At 40.4% G+C, this 15,446-nt stretch overlaps 1 protein-coding gene across 3 annotated transcripts in view; it reads left to right on the top strand.

Moving 5' to 3' along the window:
* LOC137412082 (synaptogyrin-1-like) overlaps positions 1-10,694 on the top strand; it is a 37,937-nt gene extending 27,243 nt beyond the window's left edge. Inside the window, exons 3-5 of one of the 3 annotated variants that reach the window (XM_068097333.2) lie at positions 5,325-5,399; positions 5,770-5,915; positions 8,318-10,694. In XM_068097333.2, coding sequence (XP_067953434.1) covers positions 5,325-5,399; positions 5,770-5,915; positions 8,318-8,560 — 464 coding nt within the window. In that variant the 3' untranslated portion in view covers positions 8,561-10,694. The remainder of the gene's footprint in view (positions 1-5,324; positions 5,400-5,769; positions 5,916-8,317) is intronic. The other 2 variants (XM_068097335.2, XM_068097334.2) reach the window with 2 other exon arrangements.
* Positions 10,695-15,446: the final 4,752 nt, after the last annotated feature.

Genomic DNA, 15,446 nt, shown 5'->3' with positions numbered 1-15,446 from the left:
TTGTTTCCCCAACCACTCACTCTCGGTACCCATCCTTCCCTTCCCTGTCGCAACCAACTTCTCCTGGACTCTCTCTCTCTCTTTTGCCCAACTGTCATTTGCACCTGAGAATGTTCTTTCATCCCTAGACTCTGCCTCTGCTACTGGACTGGATGGCATCAGCTCATGTGTCCTAAAATCCTGCTCTGCTGCGCTTGCACATCTTCCCGCTGTCCTTTTCACCATGTCATTTGTGCTCGGTCATCTTCCATCTGCTTGGAAATCAGTCAACATCACTGCATTGCATAAAAAGGTGCAAAAACTGATACCCTTAAGTACAGACCCATCAGCCTACTTCCAATAATCGGCAAGGCCATGGAATCCATTGTCACAGTTGATATGAAATCATTCCCTTTCTCCAACAACCTCATCTAGGAGCATGTGACGTGTACCTTTTTGTGATGGGAAGTCCTAACCTATCCCAGCCTAAAAACAAGAGGTGGTTACTCATCCAACTTTACCCTGACTAGCCAGTCTATAAATTGCATGCGCTGCTTCCTCAGCATCACATGTGTTACGTGCTCCTCCCCAACTCCCGGTCACGGTGTACCTCCGAGCCCCGAGAGGAGTCACGGCAGAAAAATGTGTTATTCTGTGTCAAAGATCAATGGTGAAACCACACCAATTGTTACCAACAAACAAATATTGTATTAAGGTCACACAAGAATAACAACACAAAAACAATAGTAATCAATTGTACAACAAATAGTATATCATTCCTATGATGGTACCATCAGGTTCGTACAATATAACTCGCTGTGCTCCAAATGAGCGAAAAGAAGAAGATTCCCAATGTCTCTATTCCCGCATCAAGCCAAAGTCGTATTCCGGCATCAAGCCAAAGTCGTATTCCGGCATCAAGCCGAAGTCGATCCGCTCCAGCGATCGTCAGAACGATGTCTAATCGAGACCAGAATCCCGTTCGGATGACAGCCACAGCCACGCGGCCAAAGCTGCGCAAAGGTGCCCTCAAGGCGACTGAGAAATCACACTCTCGGGTATGGACATTTTACGGCTCCAAATCGGCGACCCGCAGATTTATCTTCAAAATCCACGTTACACACACCCACACCAGATAAATGTCTGAATGCGGTGAAAACGGCTGAAGCGAACCAAAGAAACCTTGCGCGACGCGCAAAGCGCGCGAGTCAAAATGACCGACGGCCCGTACTCGAGATGTAACGGCCCGACGATGATTCTCTTCGGAATCGACTGCAAAACCTGACACGCAGGTTGATCTGTCACAGCGATAACAACTCTGTCGCAGGAATTCCTTTCCCGGGAAACCAAAAGTTCATTCGTGACTCTCGTTCATAAACGTTCGCTCCAAACCTCCAAGTAGCTCGGCTCCTTCTTGTCCGACTCACTCGCTCCGCCTTCTTTTTTTTCTCTTCTTCCTCGTCGTCGTCGTCCGGTTCCCGATCCGGTTTCCTGTTTCTTTTAACTCTAACTTTTTCACCTTTTGAAAACAGTTCATGAACAATAAACCTTTTGAAAACAATAATAGTACATGGAATCAAAAATGTTTACAGTGGATGAAAACCACAACAACGGAAGTGACGAATCCGTAACACGTGTGACAAAACGACTTAATCTGACATGTCCCTGATTCATGGCAATCTAATCTACTCAAAACACATGGACCATGTTACATTTACCACAGTCTAGATATGAATCTCCCCTCCCCTTCCACATAACAATAATAATCAGAACATACATATACTTTGAATACTTTTTTTCTGTCATACGTTCCTATGTAAAGATTTTCTCTTTATTGATCATGTTGGAATCTGCACTTTCTTTTATTTCGAAGTACTCACTGTCTGAATTTTGTCACTTATTGTGAGATTCCATGACCTCGTCGTCTTTGTAACTCAAGAAAGAGCATGATGTAAGTGCTTTAAGTTTGCCACTCACTAACCTTCATCAATAATTCACTTCTGCATGACTGGAGCCAAGAGAGTTTGACGTTTTATATTTTATGGTTCACTCCTTCAGCGAGGCCCATCAAATGACATTTTCTTTTCCCAGCTAAAAAAATTATTGCCTTGTCTTTCCATGTAATTATTGCACTGGATTTTCCTTGCAATGGTAAAACGAATGGCTTCACAATTATTTCCTTTGACACAGCCCAATCAAAATGAAATTGCACCAAAACCACTGGGTTAGTATTGGAGCAAGTGGAGGTGTGCGTACTCTTCCTTTGAGCTGTCTTGATTCGGTTGATATCATTGGGTTAGAATCATAGGCAATGAATACACCATACTAATTGATGGGGTGTAAATGAAGCACATGCATGGTAGGCCAAATTGCTTCCTACTGTGTCCAAGTTCCTTTATTTTATTTAATAAAATAGGGTTTTTTTTAATAACAGATTTTTCTTGATCCTGTTTTGCTCTGTTTGATTTTTCTTGATCCTTGATCCTTGATCCTTTCTTTTGGCTATTATATTGCCTATAGAAAGTCTTACACCCCCTTTTAAAATTTTCACCTTTTCTGGCCTTATAGCCTGGAATTAAATTGCATTACATCAGTCTTTTTCCAGCTTTATTTACACATCATAACCCACAACTTCCAAGTGAAAAACAAATTCCACAAATTTCAGAGAATTTATTAAAAATACAAAACTAGAATATCTTGGTTGGATAAGTGTCCACCCCGCTGAGTTAATACTTGATGGAAGCACCTTTGATAGCAATTGCAGCTGTGAGTGTTGGGATCAGTCTCTACCAACTTTGCACACCTTGAATGGGCAATATGTGCCCATTCTTCTGTACAAAACTGTTCATGCTCAGTCAAGTCCCGAACTCTCCGTTCTTAAGACCGAACTCTCTTATCTGTCTCCCTCTTCCAAATCCTGGTGGCGTCTGGTCAAATGTGTTTCTGGTGTTTGTTCCCCCTCCATCCCCTCCCTTACCTCAAATGGCTACACAGCTGACTCCGCACGTGAAAAAGCTGAATGCCTCAACTCTGTGTTTGCCTCTAAATCTTGTGTCCCAAACCCATCCCTCTCTGTACCCACCGTACCCAGTCGTACCCAGCTGCTCCTGGACTCTGTGTCCTTTCCTCCTGACAAGGTGGAAAAGTTTCTGTCAACCCTCGACTCTGATTCTGCAACTGGACCTGACGGCATCAGCCCACGGGTCCTAAAATCCTGTTCTTCCGCTCTTTCACTCCCTCTCTCTGTTCTCTTCACCCTCTCTTTTGCTCAAGGTCAACTGCCATCTGCTTGGAAATTAGCCAACATCACCGCTTTACACAAAAAAGGTGCAAAAATAGATCCTAGCAACTGCAGACCAATCAGCTTTCTCCCAATTAGCAGCAAAGTCATGGAATCCATCATTGCTTCGGATATGAAATCTTTCCTCTTCTCCAATGGCTTGATCTCTGATCATCAATTTGGTTTCAGACCAGGTCACTCTACTCTGGGCATGCTGCTTCTGCTGTCTCAACAATGGATGGAGGTCCTCAATGCCAAACAGGAAATTAGAGCTGTCTCCCTCGACATATCACGTGCCTTCGATACGGTCTGGCACCCCGCTCTGCTCACCAAACTCTCCCCCTTTGGTATCCATGGAAATCTCCACGCATGGCTGGCGGACTTCCTCTCTAGTCGTTGTCAACGTGTGGCCCTGAATGGGGTTCTCTCATCTCCTCTTCCTGTTCAGGCTGGAGTTCCCCAGGGCAGTGTTCTGGGCCCTGTGCTTTTTCTGGTCTTCATCAATGATCTCTCCGACTCTCTTGAAAATCCTCACTATCTCTTTGCTGATGACTCCACTCTCTGCCGCTCCAATTCCTCATGCCTCAGATTGGCAGTCTGTAGCCTCCTCACTCTCTGCAAACCTGGACAAAATCACTGACTGTGCAAACAAGTGGAACATGTCTTTCAATCCTGACAAATCTCACACTCTTATGATGTCTCTCCGAAAAGACCAAATAGACAACCCTCCCATCCACTTTCTGAATAATCCTCTCCAAGAAGGTCTATCACTCAAGCTTTTGGGTCTCACTATTTGCCATGATCTTTCCTGGGAAAACCACATTTCAAATCTGGCCTCCAAAGCCAGTCGCAGACTGGGCATCCTCCGTCGTGCGAAGTCCTTCCTTGGCACACCTGAGCTCCTCACCACATACAAGGCTTTCATCCGCAGCTCTATGGAATACTGCTCTCCCCTCTGGGCTGGTGCTCCTGTCTCACACCTAGCTCGTCTTCATGCTGTTGAAACCAAAGCGTTCAGAATCATTGGAATCTCCCGTGATGAAGCTACCTCCGAGGGCCTTTCACTTACTCACCGCAGGCAGGTTTGTGGTCTTTCTGTCTTCTACCGACTCCTCGCCTGCCTTGCTCCTCCAGCTCTCTCTGGGCTCTGTCCCCCAAATATTCCTGAAGGTCACACAAGATCTGCCTGCAACCCTCTTATGGTTAAACTGCCAAAATCAAGACTCTCTGCTCACCTTCACTCTTTCATGCCTCTTTTCTCCCGCCTCTGGAACAAACTCCCCCACTCCCTTCAATCCCACTCCCCCCTCCAGGTCTTTAAAACAGCTGTTCACCACCATCTCTTATCTTCCCCCATCCAAAACCTTGGAAATCCTTGGTGTCCTTTTGTTTTACTTCTACCCCCCCCCCCACCCCCCATTCCCACGCCTTCCCCCCAAGCCCTCTCCCTCCCACACATTCCCGATGTCCCTCACAAATGTTGTGTTTATGTGCTTCCCCTTCTCTCCCCATCTTGTCTACCGCTCCCCTTTTTATATACTTTTGTTGTTTGTCTGTTTGATTTGTTTGTGTGATAAATGTTAGCTCTTTCACGAGCCTTGATTATGTATACAAAAAAAAAAGAAAAAAAGAAAAAGGTTTCGTGGGGAGCGTTGATGGACAGAAATCTTTGAGTCATGCCGCAGATATTTGTTCTGATTTAGGCAGGGCTCTGACTGGGCCACTCAAGGACATTTCTCTTTTTGTTCCTTAGCTACTCCAGTGTGGCATTGGCTGTGTGCTTTGTGTCGTTATCAGGCTGAAAGGTGAACTTCTGTCTAAATCTCAGCTTTCTTGCAGAGGGCAGCAGGTTTTCCTCTTGGATTTTTCTGTATTTTGCTCCATCCATTTTCCCTTCTGTCCTCACAAGTGCCCCAGACGCTGCTGATGAGAAACATCCCCATAACATGATGCTGCCACCACCATGCTTTACAGTAGGGATGGTGTTCTTTGGGTGCTGTGTTGGGTTTGTGCCAAACATAATGTTTTGCATTTCGGCCAAAATGTTCCATCTTTGTTTTGTCAGACCACAAAACCTTTTTGCCACATGGCTTCAGAATCTCCGGAGTGGTTTTTTTGCATACCTCAAACGTGACTCAAGGTGGGATTTTTTGTGTAATGGCTTCCTTCTTGCCACCCTACCGTACAGGCCAGACTTGTGGAGCACTTGGGATATTATTGTCACATGCACACAGTGGCCAGTCTTTACCATAAAGGCCTGTAACTCTTTTAAAGTACCATATTTATCATATATTAACATTTTTTGTTCCATGTATTAATATTTACTTTCATACATTTAGGCATATAGCACATAACATTTGCATCAATGTAAATTGGTGCCTTTGTGACACTTTTTCATTTTTACTTTGCTTGAAGGGTGACATCGACTGGAGCATGTAATTATTTTGGAAAAATATATTTTTTAAACCATTTCATATCTCTATGTACCATATTTTCACCCTGCTGACCAGCTGTGCATACTTTCCTGTGGTTTGTCGGCTTCTGTTTCTTGACAAACAAATGGCAAGCAACACCTAGCGAGTACCTCCCAAGGAACATTGGTCGTGACAGTGCTCAAGCAGCCATTGCCTTCTCTTTCTTTTCAATCTTCTCATGGGTATGTATAATTCCACTATATTGCATATTGTCCTCTCAGCATCTGTTTAGTTCAGACAACGAGGTTTTTACCCATGTGTGATGATGACGCCATATTGTTTTTTTAAATTTTAATTAACTTGCATGTGGAACCAAACCACCACTGAGGAAGAGCCACTTGAGACGGAAAGAATGTGTGCTGTGTTGATTGCTGTCATGCCTAACAGTTGTACAATTATATTTCCAAAACACGTTATTGTTCATAACTAATCTTCAAGGTCTACATCTAGTTTTTGGCTTCAGTTATTAATTTATTTGATGTCGTTTAAAAAATTGTCATCTTTATATTTTGCAAATCAACAAATTGCTTTTTCAAACACTTGTAAGTCTTAAACTGCTTGTTCTCATGAAATATAATTTGAAACCTTTTTCCTTCAATAAACCTTCGGTATTGCAAAGTTTCGCATGAGAATGCAAATGTGACGTATATTTTTCATAATGGTGCCTTCTTGTAAATACTGGTGTCTAAAATATAAGATAGCTTTATCGTAGCATTTTTCCAAAGCCACTTTTAATAACAAAAGTTAGAACAACACTTTATATAATAGCATAATATTAATGTTATTACAAAACAATAATGATACTAATAATATCCTCCCTTCTCAAGGGGTCTTTTCTTCTCCTTGAACAAACGCTGTATTAACATGTATAAACATCTTCTCATGCCATTTTGGTGGGAGCACCCCTACCAGAAGTAAAAACAAGTACAGATACATTCAAAGTACACCACCCCCATGCCAAATAAATAAATAACATCCTCCAGCGCAGCATTGCCAGGGCACCCTTGGCACCCGGAGATACCGCCATGCAGCACATAGAGATGGTATTGGGAGGGATAGGTGTACAATAATTGATTGATTAATTGCATAATTAAAATCAATAAATAATAGTCATAAAATAATTTCTTAATCAATTGGCTAATAGCATACCTCAACCACCAGTGTTTCATCTGAAGCTCTTACTTTTTGAAAATTAATTAAACAAGTCATTAATGGAAAAAATTAAATCACTAACTGATTAATTGATGAATCAATAAATAATTAATCGATTAATTGATTAATAAATAAATCAAAAATATCCTTTATAGCCACATCACTTTGTTACTGTCAGCTTCCTAGCTCAAAAGGTGCCTGAGCTATTGCCCAGATGAGAAAGAAAATAAATGTGATTAATAACGAAAATAAATAAATAATAATCGTAAGATAATTAAATTATTAATCAATTGGCTAATAGAATATCTAAACCACCACCGTTTAATTTGAATCTAACTTTAAAAAAATTAATTAATCAAATTATTAATCAAATAATTAAATAATTAATCGATTAATTGATTAATCAATAAATCAAAAATCGCCTTTACAGCCAAATTACTTGGTCATTTGTGTGTCCAAATATCAGCTTCCTAGCTCAAAAGGTGCCTGAGATAATGCCCAGACGGAAAAGGAAATAAATACGTACTTAATTAATTAATTAATTAATTGATTGATTAATCAACAAACAAAAAATACTGTTTTTGCCAAAGCACGTACGCACTATTGTGCCAAAATTTCAGCTTCCTAGCTCAAAGGATGGCTGAGATATCGCCCGGACAAACACCAAAACAAACAGACAAGAAAGAAAGCAAGAAACCGGAGTGAAAACTGAGTACTCCCTTTCAGCACGCGTCATTGCCGGGCCCCCTCGGTGCCCGGCGATGTCATGCAGCACCTCGGGATGGAATAGGAAAGGAGCGGTGTACAATATTATAAGCCACAAACACATTTGATTTCCTTTTGAAACAGTCGCCACTGCTGTTTAACACGTAACTCAAAGGGAGGAAACCCGGGGTGTGTTCAGTTACCAAGCGGCTAGCCAGCTGTTCCTTATCAACCGCTTTGAATGGAGTGCTTGCTTGAATGCTTAAGCCACTTGGCGAGCGCTCTACAAGAAACTTGGTAAATCAACACACCCCCAATGTTTTTGGCAACACGCAGTTTCCAAACATGTGGGAGTAGTTACTGCGATGTGCTCCTAGTTGCCACTCCATGACAACATGCTCCATCTCAATACAGTCTCCACAGAGTTGCATGCGAGCTGCATATACTTCATTGTGCCATGCTTTTTTGTCTTTCTCATATAATTCCAACAAAGGTTTGCATATTATATAATGTGAGACTGTCCTATACCCGTTATGGTATGGTATTTGCAGCCTTCAATTTCAGTGATTCAACAGTGATTATTAGCAAAGAAGCAATGAAACCAGTGCAACGGTTGTTTACAGACATTTGTTTCTCTTTCCTAATTCTTCCCTCATGAATCCGGCCGACCATTACTTTCTACACCTGTTCATCATATATTCCAAATGACGCTATTTGGTTACCACAGAGTGGGATTACTTTCCTGGCCTTTCACCGCTACCGCCTGGGCGTGAGTGCTGCCTTTGCATCCAGCTTCCCACAAGTGCCAGCCGGTGGGCAGAATGATGCTGGAGATATGGGAGGCAATAAAGCCATTCCCATCCCACCTTATATTACCGGGAGTGGTGTTGAGTCAAGTGACACCTACCACAAACCTCCTTTCTCTGAAATCGTTGCTGGCCCTGACAGCTTTACTCCAGCCACATACTGAGCTCTTTGCAATGTCATAACTTGGGATGGTGGTTCAGAAAGTTAAATATGGTGCATTACAGAAGCTTAAATACTTGGAAATCCCTTTACTTCACTCCCTTAAATCCCTTTACTTGCAAAGCAGATATTGTACCTGAGACTCCACTTTTCACATTGAGTTTTGTTATATCCCTAGCTGGAGCATATCAAATTGCAGTTTATCAATGGTTATTTCCTTTAGATCCTTCATAATTTCTGCACATGCATATGATTGGTCATTCGTTTGACAACGATAATTTTGAAAGTTCATTCTTGCTTGCACTAAACCTTGGAGTCTTATCGACATATTTAGCCGTATGCTTTTGGAAGTGGTATTTTTTTGTTTGTCTGACATGTTTCTTGACATTTTATCAGGTGATTATGTTCCCCAGGTTTGACATTTAGGTGTTAATTTGAGTAGAACAATTGCCTTTTATTATTTTACGTGTTTGTTTTTTTTAAAATTCGTTTTTGAAAGAAAGTTGCTCCAAGTATCTGAATAACACAGAATCTAGTGATGCTACGTGATTATCTACCTGCATTGGTACATAACCACTTCAAATGTTTCAGAGTTATTACTGAGATGAGTGATCTGTTGTTTTTTTTTTTCATTCTGTATTTAGTGTTTTAAAGTTTTCTCCTTTTTTAAATAAAAAAAAATAACACAAAAGCCTTAATATAAATGAAGGACATTTTGCTGTTCCTCATTATTTTGCCTTAATGTTTCATGACTCGTATAGTTTCTGAAAATGTGTTTCGTAGCATTATCTGCCTATTCTATCAAAATTCAGGATTCTTTATTATTACTTTTATCATTTATTTTTGAACTGTGCACTGCATTTTATCATGTTTTTTGGTGTTTGATTACTTTTGGCACTTAGATTCGTACTACTGTTCGAGGAGTGGGAGAAGGAGGGGATGCATGCAATGATTTGTGATTTGTCAATAGTTTGTTTGTACCAAGAGAATGTTTGTTTTTGTTTTTCAAATCAGTCCTTTTTCAGATTCACTGGTTCCTTAATTGATTTGTCAGGGAAGTTGTATTTTTATTGTTATTATTATTTTTAAAGTCCCACCAATATGATTTTGCTGCGGCATCAGGGTAATGTTAAATATTTGAGGCTTTATATGTTAAGCAATCTTTCCTTTGATTCTTAGCACAGAAATATACATTGTGTAATTATTTTTGTTAAAAGTTTTCTTTTACTCACAGCACTTAAATTTGAATCTATGGAAAAAGTTGACTTGGGCAAAACGTTTCATCTTAAAAGCTTATTAGAGTTTGTATGTAAAGCTTTTAACCGCAGTGTATGTTTTCACTGCGGTTACTTTTTTCACTTTTTGTTGTTCATTTTTTGAGATATCCGTCTGGAGTTTTTTGAGATATCGTTTTTGGCCCTATCTCCCAATGGTGAAGAATCACTTAAAAAATTCTAGTAGCCGGATCCAAATCCTGATGTTCACCAAAATCTACTAATTTCGTCGGTGTCATATATGCTACATCTCTGCCAAATTTTGTCCAAATCCGTCCACAACTTTTTGAGATATTTTGTTCACAAACGGACAGACAAATGGACAGACAGGGGTGAAAACATAACCTCCATCCACCTTTGGTGGTGGAGGTAATGATTAATGAGAAAGTGTTACATAACTGTTACATAAGGGATAAAAAGTTAGATGTCTATTGATTATTATTATATATATATTTTTTTCCAATGTAATTTTGAATGTTGCCTTCCATCAGCTATGCTGATATAATCCCCTTCTCTCATTCTCCATCCACATCATTTTGTTCTCATGAAGTGGAGGCAGGGCGTGGGGTGAGGGGTTGTTGGAGGAGTGTATTACCTTTGCAATGCATGTTGTAGTAAAGCAATGTTGTTAGTTGTTCATGTGCAGATTTTCTTTCCTGTTGTTTTTGTCCACTGTATGATCATTGTTCTGGAGGTTAATGACTGATTTTAACCCATTGTTCCAATTGGAGTTTGCGTGCATGTATCCCTATCATTGCTAGTCTGCACTGTGTATGGTTTAACATGCTTTATTTGTGGAAGTCTGGAGTGTTGTGTGATTGAACGACATCAACTTCAAATGTGATTAAACCTTTCATATTGGCATGTTGTGGTGTCGACTTTTGAAAGTTTTCTCAGGCTCATGGAAAAACTTTTACATATTTAACACATTTGAGGCAAGGATATTGGCATTGTTCAACTTTGGTTTTTCCTCTTTTTTTTCCATCAGCAGCTAATGGTTTTCTTGGACCAGGGAGAAATTACTTGATAATGAGGTGTACTTTGTCGTACCGTGGGATCCCGCTATTCGCGGGGGATACATTCCTGGAAAAATCTCACGAATTGCAAAACCGCGAATAGCGGGGCATTGTTTCAATGGAAAAAGGGGGGATAGGTTCCCGAGTCGCGAAAATCCGTGAAGAGAGAGGACCAAACCGCGAATGGTGAGGCAAATTCCAAGAATGTCGACGATAATCACGCAAATGTGGAGGCAAATCCCACGAATGTCGGCGATAATCCTGGAAATGGCAAGGCAAATGTCGATGAAAATCCGTGAATGCATGCCGTGCCAGTTTCAATGGGGGAAAAGGGAGACAGTTAATTGCACTAATATATACTGTGGTGTGTTTTCGTTCTGTACAATAACTCACGGGGATGACGTGTTATGCAACTGGTGGAACATCCCGAGAAGCTCTCGATTATAGTACGGCTAAAATCCACGGCCGCGAAAGCCATGAAAACGCAAAGCACACAGCAGTGAATATCGAAGCTGGTCATGCTCGTAGCTCGTCTATTTTTTTTGCATATGTCCAGCTGCTTTATACATGGCTGGTGAAAGATGGGTCTTATTTTATGTCATTTTATCAAATATCTTATGTCAAGCTAACGGCTTGTGAATTTTTTTTTTTGCATCCCTGAAAAACAGTGAATTCGTGGAACATGGCCACGAATAGGAAAACAAACATACCGCGTTTTCACGGAACATGGCCGCGAATAGAAAAAAAAACTCGCGAATTTGCGGGACACTTTTCCGCGAATAGAGAAACATATCGCATTTTATCAACCGCGAATACGCAGAACCCGCAAATAGCGGAACCCAACTATTGTGTATTGGGAGCATGTCCACCTCAAAGATCACACTTGGTGATTGCTGTCACTAAAAAATGGGATCAAACTTAAGCTTTGTGTGATGGACTGACACATGACATTTGTGCATTTTGAGACCAAAATATGATATTTGCAAAATGGCAGATTTTTAGGCCACCCACCATGCAATCCCATCCATTGTTCCTTTCTTCCCCATTCTGCATCAGCCATTGCATTCTCATCTCTCTACTTCTCTACTGCCTTCCACACCTCCCCTCTCATTTCTCTCTCAATTGACATCCTTCCCCAAACCCAATTCCCTCTTTGTATGAATTACTTACGGATATACTTATCGAGGATGGCTGATGGGATGGAATGGCAGTTAACATATGGAAGGCGCATATAACAATCACATAATGAATGGAATAAATGGAAATGACAACAGCATTGCCAGGACAGTTGGGCTTGAAGCACAAATCCAGTGAAATCATCCGGCAGGGAGGAAACTTTGACAAAAGTCTACTTTAGACTCGGTCAAACAGAATAAAGGGACGAGTTTATAAATAAACTTTGATGCAGTAAGCAAAACATTGTGACTGTTAATTATGCCAAGGAAGATGCGTAATGTGCAAAGTGGTGAGATACAGGTAGTGGATACACCTGGGTAAACGAGGGACACAGAGCAATGGTTTTCACACAGATGTCGCCCATGTGTTGATTTAGCAAATAACATCCCAGCATGTATACGGTCATGTATAAAAATTCCACACAGGCTTGGTTGCCTATAATTGTGGCTGCAAGATGAACCCCCCCACCAATGCCCCCATCCACCGAGCACGTGTGGTCACCCATTGGTTTGATGAGCATGACACTGATGCTATCTATATGTCATGGCCTTCTCATTCACCAGATGTGAACCCAATCGAGCATTTAGGGGATATTCTGGAACAACGCCTGAGACAGCGTTTTCCACCTCCATCAAACAGGTTTGAGATGATTGACTTTCTCCTGGAAGAATGGGGCCGCATCCTTCCTCCTGCAGAATTCCAGACACCGGTTGACTTAATGCCACAGCGCATATGGGTTGTACTGACTGCACGTGGTGGCCCAATGCCCTATTAAGTGATTTTACATTGGTGTTTCCATTTACTTTTGTCCACTATCTGTAGGAAGCTCATGGGCAGACATACATCATATTATTTGTAACGATATACCAGCACCTAAAAGGAAATATTCCAGCCATGAAAGGAAGAATCGTGCACATTTATGTGGAACTATCGGAGGAAAAACTCAAACGGATTATTGTTTACATAAGCATGGGAGGGACCCTTATTTATTTAAATACTAGCAAAAGTACCCGGCGTTGCCGGGTAACAATGAATCGCTTCCTAATGGGAATATGATATGCACAATCTGGGTCCATCATCTAGAGGGAATTTTAAAAACACCGCAAGTACACTGGAGCAGTGGCGTATCGAGGAAAAATGACGCTCGGGGCAGACGTCAAATTGCCGCCACTCGTAACTTCCCATAAGTCTTTGAATGCTGTGTGTCATTATCTTATGATTTGTCATTTTTTGGTGGAAAATCCACGATACTTATATATTTATATGTTTCTTCTATGTTGATGTGATTTTAATGTGTTTGTTAAACTACATTTATATGATATTTTATGTTTGTTCAATTACATTTCAAAGCATGAAAATGATGAAATCATACAAAATGGAAGGTAAAGCAGGGCAGCCTCCAGCTGAACTAGCCTCCCTGGGGACTAATCCTCCTCAGAGGATTTGTGTTCCTCAACAAGGTAATGCTGTAGTTAACTCAGATATCCAGGCTGTAGGAGGTGGCCATTCTGAGTTAGCCAATGGGGACACTTGGCTGGCATGACTGGTGCTCATGGAACACTTGTCTGAAGTCAAAGTGCATAAGTGTGGGATTTGCAATTGCAAAACTTGTCATATTTACCACAAACAATATGATTAATTGTACATTAACGGCACAGATCTTACAAGTTAAAAGAAACAAAATAATTAATTACATGTAAAACCTCAAATATAGTTTACCTATTGACCTGTAGCAAATGTGCGATGCAATATGATGGTGAAACAATGCAGAGATGTAATGTAAGAATGAATGCACACAGGAGCGGCATGAAAAACACAGATAAAACTACTGGTTGTCCACTACTTACCCATCATTTTACTTCTGGATATTGTGAAAATGCGAGCTTCAGTGTTCAGGTTATAGAAAAGATAAGTGGAAATGGCCGAAAAAAGAATGGGATGGAAGATAAAACAATCACACAATTACGTAAGCGTAGAGAACTTTTCTGGATTAAAGAATTAAGAACTGCTTACCCTTATGGATTAAATGAAAGAATTAATGACATATATATATACACAGCATAATGGACAAAACATCATCGCTTCTGTTTTTAACACCTTACCACGAGACTCTCAGAGACACAGAGTACATAACTATGGACGTAAATGTCCAATTATAGACACACCACCACAAATTGTAAATGAATGGTTAGATCTTAACAAATCAAATATCTGCACATTACTTAACAGCAGCAGAATTAAGATCAATACCTTAAAAAAAAGAAAAAGAAAGAAGTTTGGCAAATCGTGAACAGATTAATGGAACAGATTTCCCCCCCCCCCCCCCCCTCCCTTCCCACTTAAATGTTGTGTGCTCTCAAGTGTTTGTGTGCTTCCCCTTCTCTTCTCTTCCGCTCCCTCTTTTTATATATTTTGTTTGTCTGGTTGATTTGTTTGTGAAGTAAATGTCAGCTCTTTCACGAGCCTCGATTCAGTATACAAAAAAAAGACGATCAAGAGGAACTCCCAATCCAACACATGGAAGCAATTCTGGACATGATTGATCATAAAATGTACAAAGAGAAACCTAAAAAGTGAATCGCAGAAAAGACAATGATATCATCAAAATTATGTTTGATAACAAAGGGGTGGAAATGATAAATATCGAGAAAATACTTCAACATAAGGAAGTGTGGAGTAAACTTCCAGAAACAATACAACAGAGAGAGCGACCAAGAGTTGTGTACACTTTGGGAAATTCAATTTGGGGAAAGATCTTCAACTACAAGGACACTGTGCAATCTATAAATGTGGAGGAATGGTTAAATAACACACATCATTGTAATTGTGAACATTCCGCATTCAAAGATCCACATCATAAACACGTCATCACAGGTGATCTCAGAATAGTGAAAGATAAAAGATTACGTGCATTACTTACAAAGGGACCAAATTATAGAGAAAATAAAAGAATAAACTGGAATAAAGCAATGGAACTTACAATGATGGGACTGGGTGAATGGATGAAATAACAAATTGATAAACATAAAGTACCAAACACACAAATGGCTCAATGGTTGGAGGAGGTAGAGAAACATGTGTATAAGGAGAGTTGTTGATTTGAAAAGAAAAGTTCGAAACAATAATCCAAAGGCAATTTTAAACAATCCAGAGACACGTGATTGCTTAAGGCAGCTTCAAACACAATATGTTATTGTTCCAATTGACAAAGCAAATAATAATATTGCAATTGTATGTAAAACATTCTACATTCAAACACTTTTGGAAGAATTGGGCTTAGACACGGGAATTTCAAAGACCTACAAAATAAGTAACGATAACAAAACAGACTTGATACAACACCATACAAATCACTCAACGGTGAGAAGACTTAGTTCCGGATAAACACCATAAATTACCATTCATTTACTGGATCCAAAAAATG

The sequence above is a fragment of the Myxine glutinosa genome, chromosome 3, assembly GCF_964187855.1.
Source record: "Myxine glutinosa chromosome 3, kmMyxGlut1.1, whole genome shotgun sequence".
NCBI lineage: Eukaryota > Metazoa > Chordata > Myxini > Myxiniformes > Myxinidae > Myxine > Myxine glutinosa.
The sequence above is the reverse complement of the archived record's forward strand: the minus strand, read 5'-3'. Positions and strand labels throughout refer to the sequence as shown.